This window comes from Lutra lutra, chromosome 2 (assembly GCF_902655055.1).
Source record: "Lutra lutra chromosome 2, mLutLut1.2, whole genome shotgun sequence".
In the NCBI taxonomy this organism is placed as follows: Eukaryota; Metazoa; Chordata; class Mammalia; order Carnivora; family Mustelidae; genus Lutra; species Lutra lutra.
Window position 1 is genome coordinate 109,807,071 of NC_062279.1, and position 17,852 is coordinate 109,824,922.

The 17,852-nt window shown below is 38.8% G+C and overlaps 1 protein-coding gene across 3 annotated transcripts in view; it reads left to right on the forward strand.

Moving 5' to 3' along the window:
- Nucleotides 1-17,852, forward strand: part of EGF (epidermal growth factor) — a 108,599-nt gene that overhangs the window by 50,671 nt on the left and 40,076 nt on the right. For all 3 annotated transcript variants that reach the window (XM_047718212.1, XM_047718213.1, XM_047718214.1), the window contains 3 exons: nucleotides 13,522-13,644; nucleotides 14,529-14,654; nucleotides 15,741-15,877. In XM_047718212.1, coding sequence (XP_047574168.1) covers nucleotides 13,522-13,644; nucleotides 14,529-14,654; nucleotides 15,741-15,877 — 386 coding nt within the window. The remainder of the gene's footprint in view (nucleotides 1-13,521; nucleotides 13,645-14,528; nucleotides 14,655-15,740; nucleotides 15,878-17,852) is intronic.

Genomic DNA, 17,852 nt, shown 5'->3' on the forward strand with positions numbered 1-17,852 from the left:
GGAACCTTCTGCACATATCTGTCAGATCCATGTGATCTGATGTGTTAACGATGCCACTGTTTCCTTATTGATTTTCTGTTTGGATGATCTAGCCATTGACATAAATGGGTTGTTAAAATTCCCCACTATTATTGTATTACAATTGAGTATTTCCCTTATGTTTGTTATTAGCCGCTTTATGTATTTGTTGGGTGCATAAATATTTACAATTATTAATCTTTTTGTTGGATTAGTCCCTTAATGATTATGTAGAGTCCTTGTTTGTCTCTTTTTATAGTCTTTCAGCAGTTTGAATATATTATGCAACTTTCTTCTGTCCTGCAGAGTTTCTGCTAAAAAATCAGCTGATAGCTTTATGGGGTTTCCCCTGTATGTAACTTTTTTTTTTTTCTCTTGTTCCTTTTAAAATTCTCTCTTTATCAGTACTTTTTGCCATTTTAATTATTACTGGTTTTTATTTGGACTTCCTTGGGTTGATGTTGCTAGGGGCCTCCTCTATCTCTTGAATATGGATATCTGTTTACTTCCCCAGATTTGGGAAGTTTATAGCAATTATTTCTTCAAATAAATTTTTTGCCCCCTTTCTCTCTTTTCTCCTTCTGAGATTCCCATAATGTAAATGTTATTAGGCTTGATAGTATCACTGAGTTCCCTTAACCTGTTCTCATTTTTTATTATTCTTTTTTCTTTCTCCTTTACAGGTTTACTGCTTTCCATTACCTTGTTCTCCAGCTCACTGATCCATTTTTTTTTTTTACTTCCTCTAGTCTACTATTTATTCCCTATAGTGTATTATTATTTCAGTTATTGAGTTCTTGATCTCTGATTGATTCTTTTTTATATTTTCTTTATCTTTGTTGAGGATCTCACTGAGATAATCCACTCTTTTTCTTGAGTTCAGTGACTATCTTTATGACCACTACATTTAATGCTTTATTAGACATATTGCTTATCTCTATTTTTGTTTATTTCTCTTGCTGTGATTTTGTCCTCTGTTTTTTTTTTCAATTGAGATATATTCCTCCAGCTCCTTACTTTGTCTAACTCTCTGTATCTATTTCTTTTTTTTTAAATTAAGCTTTTTATTTATTTATTTTGAAAAGGGAGAGAGCATGAGTGGGAGGGACAGAGGAAGAAAACATTGAAGCAGACTGCATGCTGAGTGTAGAGCTCCATGTGGAACTTGATCCCACAATCCTGAGATCATGACCTGAGCTAAAACTAAGAGCTGGATGCTGCAACACACAGATGCCCCATTTCTATTTCTGTGTGTTAGGAAAGTAATCTATGTCTCCTGCTCTCGAAAGTAGTGGCCTTATGAAGAAGAGGTCTCTGAGTGCTCTGCAGTGTCCCTTGTTCACCAGAAACTGGCACTTTAGGGGTGTCTTCTATGTGTGTCAAGTGTGCCCTGTTGTTGTGACTGAGACTTGTTTGCCTTTTGCTCAATTATCAGCAATGGCTCTTTTCACCTCTTCACCTGTTGTGGAAAGGATTTTGTTTCTGTGTTTTGTTTGTTTGTTTGTTTGTTTGCTTGTTTTTTTTGGTCATGATAAGTGTACTCTTTAATCCCTCTCACCTATTTGACCCATATCTCAACCCAACTCCCCTCTGGTAACCATCAGTTTGTTCTCTGTAGTTAATAGTCTGTTTCCTGGTTTGTCTTTCTCTCTCTCTTTTTTCCTTTGTTCACTTGTTTTGATTCTTATATTCTACATAAGAGTGAAATCATTTGGTGTTCATCTTTCTCTGACCTATTTTGCTTAGCATTGTTCTCTCTAGCTCTATCCATGTCATTGCAAATGGCAAGATTTCATTCTTTTTTATGGCTGAGTAATATTCCATCACACACACACACACACACACACACACACACACAGTTCTTTATCCGTTTACCTATTGATGGGTACCTAGGCTGCTTCCATAATTTGGCTATTGTAACTAATGCTGCAATAAACATAGGGGTACATGTATCCCTTTAAATTAGTGTTTTTGTATTTTTTTGAGTAAATATCCTGTAGTGCTATTCTGACAGGTGTGAGGTGATATCTCATTGTTTTTATTTGTATTTCCCTGATGATGAGTGATATTCAGCATCTTTTCATGTGTCTGTTGGCCATCTGTGTGTCTTCTTTGGAGAATTATCTGCTTATGTCTTATGCCTGTTTTTAAACTGGATTATTTGGGTTTTGGGTATTGAGTTGTATCTGTTCTTTATATATTTTAGATACTAACCCGTTATTAGATATGTCACTTACAAATATATTTCCCATTCAGTCGTTTTTTTTGTTTTGTTGATTGTTTCCTTTGCTGTGCAGAAACTTTTTCTTTAGTATAGTCCCAATAGTTTATTTTTGCTTTTGTTTTCCTTGCCTTAGGAGACATATCTATTAAAAAATGTCATTGTGGCCAATGTCAGAAAAATTACTGCCTCTGCTCTCTTTAAGGATATTTATGGATTCAGGTCTCACGTTTAGGTCTTTAGTCCATTTGAGTTTATTTTTATAGATAGTGGAAAAGAGAGGTCCAATTTCATTCTTTTACATATAGCTGTCCAACACCATGGTGTCCCAACACCATTTGTTGAAAAGACTGTCTTTTTTCCCATTGTATATTCCTGACTCCTTTGTTGAAGATTGTTGACAATATAGTTGTGGGTTTATTTCTGGGTTCTCTATTCTGTTCTATAGATCTATGTGTCTATATGTATGCCAGCACCACACTATTTTGATCACTACAGTATTTTAGTATATCTTGAAATCTGGGATTGTGATCTCCAGTTTTGTTTTTTTGTTTTCAAGGTTGCTTTGGCTATTCAGTCTTTTCGTGATCCACACAAATGTCAGGATTATTTGTTTTAGTTTCATTCTGTGAAAAATGCTATTGGTACTTTGACAGGGGTTACATTAAATCTGTAGATTGTTTTGGGTGGTATAATCATTTTAACAATAGTCATTCTTCCAATCCATGAGCATGGAATGTCTTTCTATTTCTTTGTGTCATCTTGAATTTGTTTTTATCCATCTTTTATAGTTTTTAGAGTACAGGTTTCTCACCTCTTTGGTTAAATTATTCCTAGATATTTTATTGGTTTTGGTACAATTGTGAATGTGATTTGTTTTTCTTAATTTCACTTTCTGCAGCTTCATTATTAGTATGTAGGAATGCAGGAGATTTCTGTACATTGATTTTGTGTCCTGTGACTTTACTGAATTCATTTATCAGTTTGAATAGTTTATTGATGGAGTCTTTGGGGTTTTCCCTATATAGTATCATGTCATCTACGAGTGGTGAGAGTTTTTCTTCTTCCCTACCAATTTGTTGTCTAATTGCTGTGGCTAGGATTTCCAGTATTGAATAAATATAATCATGACTGTGTACATCCTTGACCCCTGTGTTATTAATGGGCCAGTCTGGGGCCACTTTGTGATTGAGTTGGGTCACAACAGATGTTTGCCAGAGCTGTGGCTGCACCATACTGCAGGGTACTCTCCCTATGTTGTCTCCTGAGAGGCTTTCAGTGGTGGCTGGAGCTTGCAGTCAGACTCGATGTCTGTCCCCAGCCTGTTGCTGGAGTTGCAGTCAAACTGGTGTGTGTGGTTATCTTCCCCTCTCCTCAGGACAGGAGTCACTTTGGAGTGGGGCTGACCCCTGAATGGGCTGCTTGCATAAAGGCAATGTTGTGGAACCACTTGGAACACTTGCCTAGGGCAGGTTAGATGCATAGAGGTTCCACAGGAGAGGGTGGGGGCAAGGTGTGTTGTTAGTAAGTTAGGCTTCATAGGTGTCTGTGTATCTGGGCCAGGGGGTAGGGGAGAGAAATAGCACTAGCCAGCTCTTTTATTCTTGAAGAAGTCACCTGAAGATCCTTGCCCCTCCTGTGAACACTCTGAGATTAGTAAATAAATCTCCTTCTTGTATACTCCAGGTGTTTTTCTCACTGCTGCTTCTATGATGTATCTCCCTGAGGCTCTTTGTCATGTTATCTCTTTAAAGGTAGGGATTCTGTTTCCCCTTGCCTTCCAGCTCTCCCAGAGCTGAGCCTACTGGTATCGAAAGGTCCTGGTGTTGAGCCAAGCCCCTCTGGTTTTCATAGCTTAGCTAAATGTTATGGGGCTTCATCTTCCCAGGGTGGGTCCCCCTGGCCTGGGGTGGCTGTGATGGGGTCTGCTCTTCCCCATTCTTCATGCTTGGAGTGACACTCCCTCCCAAGGGATGTCTTGCCATGTCAGTTTGTTCCCAGCCATGTCTCTACAACTAGCTGTGGAGAGGTTGTCTCCCACAGTCTTCAGGTTGTTTTCTGGGTTATTTACCCTGATATGGGTGTTATCTAGGTGTATCCATATGATGAGGTGAGCTTCGTATCTTCTTACTCTGATGCCTTCCATGAAAGCTATTTGGACATAAATCTGAAGATATCAAAATCACCTGGGTCATTTACAGCTAGTGTGTTATGACCTCTCTGAGAGTTTCCACATGCTGTGCCTAATTTAATGTTATTGTCATTGTAGTGATGGATACTAGTTTTGGCCAACATGGCACAGTACTCTATTTTAGATTTCTGCAAGGCTGGGCAACAGTTGTTGGTGAGGATGACCGGTTTTGTTTGCCTTGTCTAATCATTTTCAGAGTTTTCTTCTACTGCAGTATGCACTTTCCACTCTTCATAATGGGTTGGAGCCTAGAGTTGATCTATTCCAGCAACTTCTTCTTGTCCTATGAGGACACCATCTTCCTGCCTTAGGTAGAGGACAGTTTTCAAACAAGAGAAGACACTAAGATGGTTGGGAGTGACCAGAGTCCAGTGGTCTTTCAATGAATGGTTGTGGTGGCCATTAACAATAATATATAGGTCCGTGACGTCACCAAGGGTTTCAAATGGTGAGATCTAGTTGTATTATTTAGTCTTAGTTGTGCTGCATAAAGAGAACTTTCTCTCATTAGCTTTTTTGTTACCTCAAGATAGAATTCTTTTTTTTTTTTAATTAATTTTATTTTTTTTAAACATATAATATATTTTTATCCCCAGGGGTAAAGGTCTGTGAATCACCAGGTTTATACATTTCATAGCACTCACCATAGCACATACCCTCCCCAATGTTCATAACCCATGCCCCTCTCCCAAGCCCCCTCCCCCCATCAACCCTCAGTTTGTTTTGTGAGATTAAGGGTCACTTATGGTTTATCTCCCTCCCAATCCCATTTGTTTCATTTACTCTTCTCCTACCCCCTTAACCCCCATGTTGCATCTCCTCTCCCTCATATCAGGGAGATCGTATGATAGTTGTCTTTCTCCGATTGACTTATTTCACTAAGCATGATACCCTCTAGTTCCATCCACATCATCGCATATGGCAAGATTTCGTTTCTTTTGATGGCTGCATAGTATTCCATTGTGTATATATACCACTTCTTTATCCATTCATCTGTTGATGGACATCTAGGTTCTTTCCATAGTTTGGCTATTGTAGACATTGCTGCTATAAACATTCGGGTGCACGTGCCCCTTCGGATCACTACGTTTGTATCTTTAGGATAAATACCTAGTAGTGCAATCGCGGGGTCATAGGGTAGTTCTATTTTCAACATTTTGAGGAACCTCCATGCTGTTTTCCAGAGTGGTTGCACCAGCTTGCATTCCCACCAACAGTGTAGGAGGGTTCCCCTTTCTCCGCATCCTCGCCAGCATCTGTCATTTCCTGACTTGTTAATTTTAGCCATGCTGACTAGGGAGGTGATATCTCATTGTGGTTTTGATTTGTATTTCCCTGATGCCGAGTGATGTGGAGCACTTTTTCATGTGTCTGTTGGCCATCTGGATGTCTTCTTTGCAGAAATGTCTGTTCATGTCCTCTGCCCATTTCTTGATTGGATTGTTTGTTCTTTGGGTGTTGAGTTTGCTAAGTTCTTTATAGATTTTGGAGACTAGCCCTTTATCATCTGATATGTCGTTTGCAAATATCTTCTCCCATTCTGTCAGTTGTCTTTTGGTTTTCTTCACTGTTTCCTTTGCTGTGCAAAAGCTTTTGATCTTGATAAAATCCCAATAGTTCATTTTTGCCCTTGCTTCCCTTGCCTTTGGCGATGTTCCTAGGAAGATGTTGCTGCGGCTAGGTCAAAGAGGTAGCTGCCTGTGTTCTCCTCAAGGATTTTGATGGATTCCTTTCTCACATTGAGGTCCTTCATCCATTTTGAGTCTGTTTTCGTGTGTGGTATAAGGAGATGATCCAATTTCATTTTTCTGCATGTGGCTGTCCAATTTTCCCAACACCATTTATTGAAGAGGCTGTCTTTTTTCCATTGGACATTCTTTCCTGCTTTGTCGAAGATGAGTTGACCATAGAGTTGAGGGTCTATTTCTGGGCTCTCTATTCTGTTCCATTGATCTATGTGTCTGTTTTTGTGCCAGTACCATGCTGTCTTGATGATGACAGCTTTGTAATAGAGCTTGAAGTCCGGAATTGTGATGCCACCAACTTTGGCTTTCTTTTTCAATATTCCTTTGGCTATTCGAGGTCTTTTCTGGTTCCATATAAATTTTAGGATTATTTGTTCCATTTCTTTGAAAAAAAAATGGATGGTACTTTGATAGGAATTGCATTAAATGTATAGATTGCTTTAGGTAGCATAGGCATTTTCACAATATTTATTCTTCCAATCCAGGAGCATGGAACATTTTCCCATTTCTTTGTGTCTTCCTCAATTTCTTTCATGAGTACTTTATAGTTTTCTGAGTATAGATTCTTAGCCTCATTGGTTAGGTTTATTCCTAGGTATCTTATAGTTTTGGGTGCAATTGTAAATGGGAGTGATTCCTTAATTTCTCTTTCTTCTGTCTTGTTGTTGGTGTATAGAGATGCAACTGATTTCTGTGCATTGATTTTATATCCTTACACTTTACTGAATTCCTGTACAAGTGCTAGCAGTTTTGGAGTGGAGTCTTTTGGGTTTTCCACATATAGTATCATATCATCTGCAAAGAGTGATAGTTTGACTTCTTCTTTGCCGATTTGGATGCCTTTAATTTCCTTTTGTTGTCTGATTGCTGAGGCTAGGACTTCTAGTACTATGTTGAATAGAAGTGGTGATAACGGACATCCCTGCCGTGTTCCTGACCTTAGCGGAAGAGCTTTCAGTTTTTCTCCATTGAGAATGATATTTGCGGTGGGTTTTTCATAGATGGCTTCGATAATATTGAGGTATGTGCCATCTATCCCTACACTTTGAAGAGTTTTGATCAGGAAGGGATGCTGTACTTTGTCAAATGCTTTTTCAGCATCAATTGAGAGTATTGTATGGTTCTTGTTCTTTCTGTTATTAATGTGTTGTATCACATTGATTGATTTGCGGATGTTGAACCAGCCTTGCAGCCCTGGAATAAATCCCACTTGGTCGTGGTGAATAATCCTTTTAATGTACTGTTGAATCCTATTGGCTAGTATTTTGGCGAGAATTTTTGCATCTGTGTTCATCAAGGATATTGGTCTGTAGTTCTCTTTTTTGATGGGATCCTTGTCTGGTTTTGGGATCAAGGTGATGCTGGCCTCATAAAATGAGTTTGGAAGTTTTCCTTCCATTTCTATTTTTTGGAACAGTTTCAGGAGAATAGGAATTAGTTCTTCCTTAAATGTTTGGTAGAATTCCCCCGGGAAGCCGTCTGGCCCTGGGCTTTTTTTTGTTTGGAGATTTTTGAAGACTCTTTCAATCTCCTTACTGGTTATGGGTCTGTTGAGGCTTTCTATTTCTTCCTGGTTCAGTTGTGGTAGTTTATATGTCTCTAGGAATGCATCCATTTCTTCCAGATTGTCAAATTTGTTGGCGTAGAGTTGCTCATAGTATGTTCTTACAATTGTCTATATTTCTTTGTTGTTAGTTGTGATCTCTCCTCTTTCATTCATGATTTTATTTATTTGGGTCCTTTCTCTTTTCTTTTTGATAAGTCTGGCCAGGGGTTTTATCAATCATATTAATTCTTTCAAAGAACCAGCTCCTAGTTTCGTTGATTTGTTCTATTGTTTTTTGGTTTCTATTTCATTGATTTCTGCTCTGATCTTTATGATTTCTCTTCTCCTGCTGGGTTTAGGCTTTCTTTCTTGTTCTTTTCCAGCTCCTTTAGGTGTAGGGTTAGGATGTGTACCTGAGACCTTTCTTGTTTCTTGAGAAAGGCTTGTACCGCTATATATTTTCCTCTCAGGACTGCCTTTGTTGTTCCCACAGATTCTGAACCGTTGTGTTTTCATTATCATTTGTTTCCATGAATTTTTTCAATTCTTCTTTAATTTCCTGGTTGACCCATTCATTCTTTAGAAGGGTGCTGTTTAGTCTCCATGTATTTGGGTTCTTTCCAAATTTCCTCTTGTGATTGAGTTCTAGCTTCAGAGCATTGTGGTCTGAAAATATGCAGGGAATGATCCCAATCTTTTGATACCAGTTGAGACCTGATTTAGGACCGAGGATGTGATCTATTCTGGAGAATGTTCCATGTGCACTAGAGAAGAATGTGTGTTCTGTTGCTTTGGGATGAAATGTTCTGAATATATCTGTGATGTCCATCTGGTCCAGTGTGTCATTTAAGACCTTTATTTTCTTGTTGATCTTTTGCTTGGATGATCTGTCCATTTCAGTGAAGGGAGTGTTAAAGTCCCCTACTATTATTGTATTATTGTCGATGTGTTTCTTTGATTTTGTTATTAATTGGTTTATATAGTTGGCTGCTCCCACGTTAGGGACATAGATATTTAAAATTGTAGATCTTCTTGTTGGACACATCCTTTGAGTATGATATAGTGTCCTTCCTCATCTCTTATTATAGTCTTTGGCTTAAAATCTAATTGATCTGATATAAGGATTGCCACTCCTGCTTTCTTCTGTTGTCCATTAGCATGGTAAATTGTTTTCCACCCCCTCACTTTAAATCTGGAGGCGTCTTCGGGTCTAAAATGAGTTTCTTGTAGGCAACATATAGATGGGTTTTGTTTTTTTTATCCATTCTGATACCCTGTGTCTTTTGATTGGGGCATTTAGCCCATTAACATTCAGGGTAACTATTGAGAGATATGAATTTAGTGCCATTGTATTGCCTGAAGGTGACTGTTATTGTATATTGTCTCTGTTTCTTTCTGATCTACTACTTTTAGGGTCTCTCTTTGCTTAGAGGACCCCTTTCAATATTCCCTGTAGATCTGGTTTGGTGTTTGCAAATTCTTTCCGTTTTTGTTTGTCCTGGAAGCTTTTAGTCTCTCCTTCTATTTTCAATGATAGCCTAGCTGGATATGGTATTCTTGGCTGCATGGTTTTCTCGTTTAGTGCTCGGAATATATCATGCCAGCTCTTTCTGGCCTGCCAGGTCTCTGTGGATAAGTCTGCTGCCAATCTAATATTTTTACCATTGTAGGTTACAGACTTCTTTTCCCGGGCTGCTTTCAGGATTTTCTCTTTGTCACTAAGACTTGTAAATTTTACTATTAGGTGACGGGGTGTGGACCTATTCTTATTGATTTTGAGGGGGGGTTCTCTGAACCTCCTGGATTTTGATGCTTGTTCCCTTTGCCATATTGGGGAAATTCTCTCCAATAATTCTCTCCAGCATACCTTCTGCTCCCCTCTCTGTTTCCTCTTCTTCTGGAATCCCAATTATTCTAATGTTTCATCTTATGGTGTCACTTAACTCTCGAATTCTCCCCTCGTGGTCCAGTAGTTGTTTGTCCCTCTTTTGCTCAGCTTCTTTATTCTCTGTCATTTGGTCTTCTATATCGCTAATTCTTTCTTCTGCCTCATTTATCCTAGCAGTGAGAGCCTCCATTTTTTATTGTACCTCATTAATAGCTTTTTTGATTTCAACTTGGTTAGATTTTAGTTCTTTTATTTCTCCAGAAAGGGCTTTTATCTCTCCAGAGAGGGTTTCTCTAATATCTTCCATGCCTTTTTCGAGCCTGGCTAGAACCTTGAGAATCGTCATTCTGAACTCTAGATCTGACATATTACCATTGTCTGTATTGATAAGGTCCCTAGCCTTTGGTACTGCCTCTTGTTCTTTTTTTTGTGGTGAAATTTTCCGCCTTGTCATTTTGTCCAGATAAGAGTATATGGAGGAGCAAGTAAAATACTAAAAGGGTGGCAACAACCCCAGGAAAATATGCTTTAACCAAATCAGAAGAGATCCCAAATCGTGAGGGGGGAAAAAGGGTAAAAAAGAGCTTCAGAAAGAAAAAAAAATGAAACAATTAAAAAAGAAAACAAATAAAGAAAAATATAAAAAGGATAAAAAATATATATATTAGATAAACTATTTAAAAAACGTTAAAAAAGAAAAGGGTAAAAGTTAAAAAAATTTAGCAGAACAAGAGAAAAAAAATTGAAAAAGAAAAAAAAATTAAATTAACTGCAAGGCTAAAGAATCATGGAGAGAAAGCCATGAGTTCAGTGCTTTGCTTTCTCCTCCTCTGGAATTCCGCTGCTCTCCTTGGTATTGAAACTGCACTCCTTGGTAGGTGAACTTGGTCCTGGCTGGGTTTCTTGTTGATCTTCTGGGGGAGGGGCCTGTTGTCGTGATTCTCAAGCGTCTTTGCCCCAGGTGGAGTTGCACCGCCCTTTCCAGGGGCCGGGCTGAGTAATCCTCTCGGGTTTGCTTTCGGGAGCTTTTGTTCCCTGAGCTCTTTCTGTAGAGTCCAGAGGGCGGGAATGAAGATGGCGGCCTCCCGGTCTCCGGCCCGGAGGAGCCGAGAGCCCGGGGCCCCACTCCTCCGTGCGCCCTCAGAGAACAGCACCCAATGACTCCCGTCACCCTGGCCTCTGGCCGCGCTCCGAGCTGATCGAGCCTGCGACCGGTTCAAGGTAACCCCGAGCTTAGAGCTCACTCCTCGGCTCTGTCTCTGTAGCTGGCTTCCCCGTTCTAATACCTGTAAGCTCTGCGACACTCAGACACCCCCGATCCTTCTGTGACCCTGCGGGACCTGAGGCCACTCTGACCCCGCGTGGGCTTCACCCCAGTTAAGCCTCTGGAGCGATGTCCCTCAGCGGAACAGACTTTTGAAAATCCTGATTCTGTGCTCCGTTGCTCCGCCGCTTGCCGGGAGCTGGCCCCTCCCCCTGCGGTATTTCTTCCCGTCGCTTTGGATTCACTTCTCTGCCAGTCCTACCTTTCAGAAAGTGGTTGATTTTCTGTTTCTAGAATTGCTGTTCTTCTTCTCTTTGATCTCCCACTGGATTTGTAGGTGTTTGCAATCTTTACATAAGCTATCTAGCTGATCTCCTGCTACCTGAAGTAGTCTCAGCCTGCTACTTCTCCGCCATCTTGACTCCTCCCCTCTCAAGATAGAATTCTTACATTAAAATCAGGATAAATGTTGAATTATTTTTCTTCCTTTATTTATATAAGTAAATGATATGGTTCCTTAACATTTTCCAAAGATGAATGGTGAGTGTTTTTTAAAAAATTAATTATTATGAAGTCATGGGTGTTTAACATTTTTAATATGGTTCAACCTATCACAGTTGTTGTCCTTACTGATGAGCAAATTGTTTTCTCCTTGGCCAGTGGGAGCCTCTTCAAAGACCCCAGTAGTCTTCAAAAGTTGCCTTGTTATCTCATAGGACATACTTTCCAGGCTTATCTTGTATATTCTCTGTTGTAGACGTGGCATTTGCAATTTCTTAAAGAGCAGTGTTCCTTTTTAATGAGAAAATTATATTTAGAGAACATACCTGCTATTAAGTTAGTCATTGTGTCTATCTTTTTGGGGCATCAGAGCTAGGAATACACTTTTTAAAAAGAGAAATATGGGGACACCTGGGTGGCTCAGTTAGTTAAGTGGCTGCCTTCAGCTCAGGTCATGATCCCAGGATTCTGGCATCGAGCCCCACATTGGGCTCCCTGCTCAGCAGGGGGCCTACTTCTCCCTCTTCCTCTGCTTGCTGCTCCCCCTACTTGTGCTCTATCTCTGTCAAAAAAAAAAATAAATAAAATCTTAAAAAATAAAAAATAAAATAAATAAAAAGAGAAATATGCTATGAATGTATTTAGACACACCCATTTTCAATTTAGAATCACATACTCAGGTCCCTCCTATAGATTTCTTATTGAATCTACTAACATAGCTAAGTAGAAATTAATGTTTAAAACCATGTATATTGTCTAGTCCTGTTCCAGAGATGATGGTGAATAGGTCAGTCTGAGTGTCAAAGTGCTTATGGCATTTGAGGCTTTTAAAAATAGATAGATGGTAATGAGTTTTTTGGAAATCAAGCACATTTGTGCTTGTCTGTGGAATTTGCCCTTCTTCTCATACCATGTGATTTACCTGTTGCAAATGTACATAAGTGCATGATGTCAATCTGTTACGGAATCCACTTCGTGCCAAGCATGTCATGCATAATCTCACTTGATTGTCAAAACTTCTAAGACCTCTATGGTACACATATTTTATATTTTAATCTTTGATTTACTTGGAATTTATTTTGATGTATGGTGTAAGGTAGGGGTTTAACTTTTGCCTCAAATCGTTTCTCGGTTATTTCTGTGCCATATCGGATGAACTTTCACATGCTCCACGGTTTAAAATAACATTACCACAGGGGCCCTTAGGTGGCTCAATCAGTTAAGCATCTGGACTCTTGGTTTTGGCTCAGGTCATGATCTCATGGGTGCTGGTGCTGGGATTGCATGAGGCTCTGTGCTCAGCGGGGAGTCCACCTGAAGATTCTGTCCCCTCCCACTCCTGCAACTCATGCATGCATGCGCTCATGCTCGCTCTCTCTCAAATAAATAAATAAATCTTTAAAAAAAAAAACCTCTATTACATACTACATTCTTATCATATTTGAGTCTTTTCTAAATTGAGTTTTCTATCTGGTTCTGTTATCCTCTCTGTCTAATCCTGCACTCATTTAGTTAATGCTCCTTTATGATACATTTTGATGTTTGTTCAGAGCCTCTCATTCTCTTCCTACACCTAACCACGCTCATACAATGTTCTTCATTTTTTTTTTTTTACATATACAATTAGTTTTCCAGATGAACTTGCAAACCATTTAAGTTCCATTTAAAATATTTTGATGACTGGGGCACCTGGGTGGCTCAGTGGGTTAAAGCCTCTGCCTTCGGCTCGGGTCATGATCCCAGGGTCCTGGGATCTAGCCCCGCATCGGGCTCTCTGTTCTGCGGGGAGCCTTCTTCCTCCTCTCTCTCTGCCTGCCTCTCTGCCTACTTGTGCTCTCTCTGTCAAATAGATAAATAAAATCTTTCAAAAAAATATTTTGATGACTAGTAACTTTGAAAATATTGGACATAAAAGAAACTTAGAGGAAGCTAGAAGCACTTTCCAAAATAAGGTCTTTCTTTAATTTTTTTAGATTTGAGATCCTTCTTTATTTTTACATCTCTCTTACCATAGCATTTCATAAATGTCTGATCCTTGATTTAACTTACTCTTTTTAGCATAGTATTTTTGTTAGCAGTTGATTTTGCTAAATTTTCACAAATCTGATTTAACACTAATCTTGACCTTATGCTTCTTCATTAATTAGAATTAATTTCCTGTCCAAGCAATATATCCAAGTGTAGCTATGACTGTGTTCTGACATCAGATGGTCCCGTCTGTTTCTGTCCTGAAGGTTCAGTCCTTGAGACAGATGGAAAAACATGTAGTGGTAAGTTTATTGACCTTTTGTTTGTTTGCAAACATTAGTTTTTGGAGTGACACCTAAAGATTGATCTTATTTATAAGGAGAAGAGACTTTCCAACATTACACATTAAAACATATTTGTGCAACAGAGTAACATATACATTTATATCAGGTTTTTGTTGACATATTTTCTGTTTTAGATAGCATGGTGTAGTAGTTAAGGGCAAGGGCTTTGAAATCAGACAGCTCTGAGGTAGTACTACCTGTTGGTAGCAGTGTTATTTTGGACTAGTTACTTGCCCTTCTTTAGTCTCATTTTTTTCATCTGTACAAGTTAGTCAGCCCTGTTTCCTGGATTTGTGGCCAGCATCGAGCAAGATGATGGGTGCAGAGTTTTTAGCCTATTCCTTGCAACTAACAAATATCTCTCTACTTCATCTTCATAGAGACTTAAGCATATAGCTAGATGTAACTTAGAATTAGCATAAGAGCTATATGTGGCTTTTTTTAAAAACAAAGAAAGCAAAAAAATTCACGAGTCCAAAAATATATGTGAGAAGAAAATATATTACTCACTAGCAAGAGTTGAACCAGTTGTCAAACTCATCAAAATATATTCCTTATTCCAGCCGCTGTCAGCGCACTGGTCTTCAAACTCAGTGGTAGAATGGAGGACAGGGGCTGTTGCCATGTGAAGGGTTAACATTCAAGCTATAAGGTTAAAGGAAAATAGAATACGGTGACAAATTTCCTCCTAGTCTCTGAAAAATGACCTTGATTGCAGCAGTATAAAATATTGTGGAAATGGTTTTAAAAACCCTCACATATTGGGCTCACTCAATGTTTTGATGAAAAATTGTTATATTTTTGAATGACATGGTGTCATCAGCAAGTGCTTGTTTTCATAGGCTGTTCATCACCTGATAATGGTGGGTGTAGCCAGCTCTGCCTCCCTCTCAGCCCAGTCTCCTGGGAATGTGGTTGCTTTCCTGGGTATGACCTACAACTGGACAAAAAAAGCTGTGTGGCATCAGGTTAGTGTTGTGGATGTTTAAAAGTGTATCTCTGCAAAAAGATTATATGAAAACACTTTATTTTGAAAGATGGGGAATTAAATTGTGTTTGGCTTCTGAGTGGAGCGTCTGATTTTTTATTTTTCTGGAAACAGAAAATGAATCACATTGTCAATATAAATAAGAATCACATAAATAAATAATTATATTTTTGAGGAATGTTTCTAGTTTATCAGCACTCAGCAAAGATTTGCCATTACATCAAGTATGCATTCCAGTATATGTGAAAATCATGACCAGAACTGTTTTAAAAGACTTCATAGTTTAGAGGAGTTTAATAAATATTTGTTGATTGATTTGATTTCCATCTCTTCAGAGAATGTAACAGTCATAATACTTTGACAAATTCTGTCCTTTTTATGTCAAGATTTAATATGCAGTTGAATGCTTGAATAATTTTTTCATCTGCTGACATTCTATCTCCTGTGTCCTTCAACAACCTTGGATTCCTAGATTTATATCAAATTGATGTTATCTCTCCTGAGGTTCTTTATGCTTATAATCTGGGGTAACATAATGAGGGGCCTGCAAAGTTTGCCTTAGACCCCAATACTCTTAAGTTCGAAGGGCCTTCGTGAATATAGCATAATCTGAACTCGAAAATTATCAGGGGTCTTGTTATTAACTCGAATAATAATGCCCCCCTTTCAGAAGTGCCCGGGTCAGAGAAGTGTATTTATCCCGACATGAATTAATATTATCTGCTAACATTAATATGTTTCCATATGTGTGAATCAAGAAGATTATGGCACTAAGACTTGCATCATCTAGCTAGGGTGCTGGCTATTTAATGCCAGCTCTTTTTATAAGTCATTTGCATTTTAAAAGCAGGTACCTAGACAGAGGGGAATCCAGTAAAATGGAATTCTGGTAAAATGTCTCCTCATAGGAGAAAACTTCTTCCCGGTCTTAACCTACACCACACTGGTGGGATATTAAGTAGGTAAGAACCGCAGAAAGAGGGCACGATGGAAAGGAGAAGTCAGAAGTGCTTATTGAGTTCCAAGGCATATTTTAAATGGAGGCATACTTGAATTTGGTTAACAGGACCACAGCCATTTTTACTGTTTGCCAATTCTCAAGATATTCGACGCCTGCATTTTGATGGAACAGAGTATGGAACCCTGCTCAGCCAGCAGATGGGAATGGTTTTTGCCCTTGATCACGACCCCGTGGAAAATAAGGTATGGCTTTGTCGTTGAACAGAGGTGGCTATGCCTTACGGACAGAGTAGAGGATTTTATCCCAGCAGATGACCTAAGCTACTTGAAAATCCTCTGCTAAGTTCAGAATGATTAGGTGCAGAGAAATGTAGATACAGACACTGGAGCGTAATTTGGGAAATGTTAAGGGCTCTCCTATTTTCATAACCCTACCCTGGCTCTTACTGTGACTCAGCTATTTTATTGGAAATGATTGAGTACTCTTTGGAGATGAGGTTGGGAGGCTAGCACAGTGCTGTACCCAGGGGGCACTACCATAAATAAGTTCTCCGTTATTTGCCAATAGCGGAAGCGGTGGGAGGCTGGGGTGGGTTATATTTGTGCTAGGTTAGAATGTGCTTGAAATGATATGGTGTCTTCTGGAGTTTAATCATATGGTAGTTATACATTTACATAGCTATTAATTAATTATTTAGTTATGACTAGATAGTGCATTCATTCCTAGAGTTTTAAACTTTGTATTTTGGTGTCTTCCTGATTTGAAGCAGTCTGGTAAACGGTCAAAGGAGACAGTGAAACAGATTGGTTGTGTTTAATTGCTATGGTTTGGTAGCCAAATATAACTCTTTTTGCAAAGAGAAGCTTTATACTTAAACACTAAAAAAAAAAAACTTTCTTTTCCTTGAACTGAATCTATATGACTTCCTGGAAGAATTATATTAATAGAAAGAAAATAACTAATAGAAACAAAATCAGTTCAAGATTCATTTGTTACCAAACTAGTTTTTTTTTTTTTTTTTTTTTTACTGACATAGTCAGCATTTATAAGGTGACTAAAGAGACCTAGAAGAACTTGCAGTCATGTGGCTGCTTTTCATTTCCCTCGTCAAGTTCTCCTGTCCCTGCTCTTCAAACTGGGGTCCTTGGACTGGCGGCATTGTTATCGCCTGGGACTTGTTAGTACTTCGGACTTCCAGGCTCCACCTCTGACCTCTGAAGCAGAGTCTGCATTTTAACAAGATTTCCAGGTGATTCGGGTGTACACCTGAGTTTGAGAAGAGCTCTAGCTTAGTGTTTTTTAATAGAAGTACCCATTTTTGTCTTATGGAATAGAACCTTTTCTGTTTCATCTATAGTGAAAGATGATACCCCATTGGTTAATGAATAACCACTTCATGAACGTTCTCATCATTGATTATAAGTTTATGTACATATATCTACTCAGCTAAAGTCCACAAATGCTATCATTAAATGGTCAGCTGACCCATGGCAGTTTTTAACACTCTCACAAGATTCTTGTACCCATTGGCTAGTCTGCATAGGAGAGTGAAAAAGAGCTTTGCACTTGCAAGTTAATGTTCTGTTGAAGATGGATTAATTAAAATGCAATTAAATATGGTTAGAGATGAAAGAAACGTTAACAAATATCTAGTTTAACTTTGTCGTTTTTCCAGTTGAGAAGATAGATTTTAATGACTTGGCCAACTCAATTAAAATTAAGAAGGGTCTGAACTGGGAGACAAACCTGTGTCTCCAGACTTGTAGGGAAGTGTAGGGCTGTGGGTTGAGCAGTGGAAGACATAGCCCAGCTTGTATCCTCCACTAAACTGTTCATCGTTGCTCCCTTTCAGGCTGTAGAAGCCATTAGAGTTCAAGTACAATGGCTTGGTTATTGACCAATTATCAAAGTTTAACAAATTACCCAGTAGTAATAGAAATATGTGCCAAGCATAGGGATAGATCTATATCTATATGTATATAAATGTACACAGATATAGGTATATCTCCTTTTTGGATTCATATTATTATCCCCACTTAACCGATGAGGACACTGAGGGTCTGAGACCTGGAGGAAGCTGCTTATGTTTACTCACATCTGGGAAGCAGCAGAGGTGAAATTTGGAATTCCATTGCGGGTGTGTCTATCTCCAAAGCCAAGTTCTTAGTGGTCACACTATATGATCTTAAGATTTACTAACCATGTCTGTATATGTAT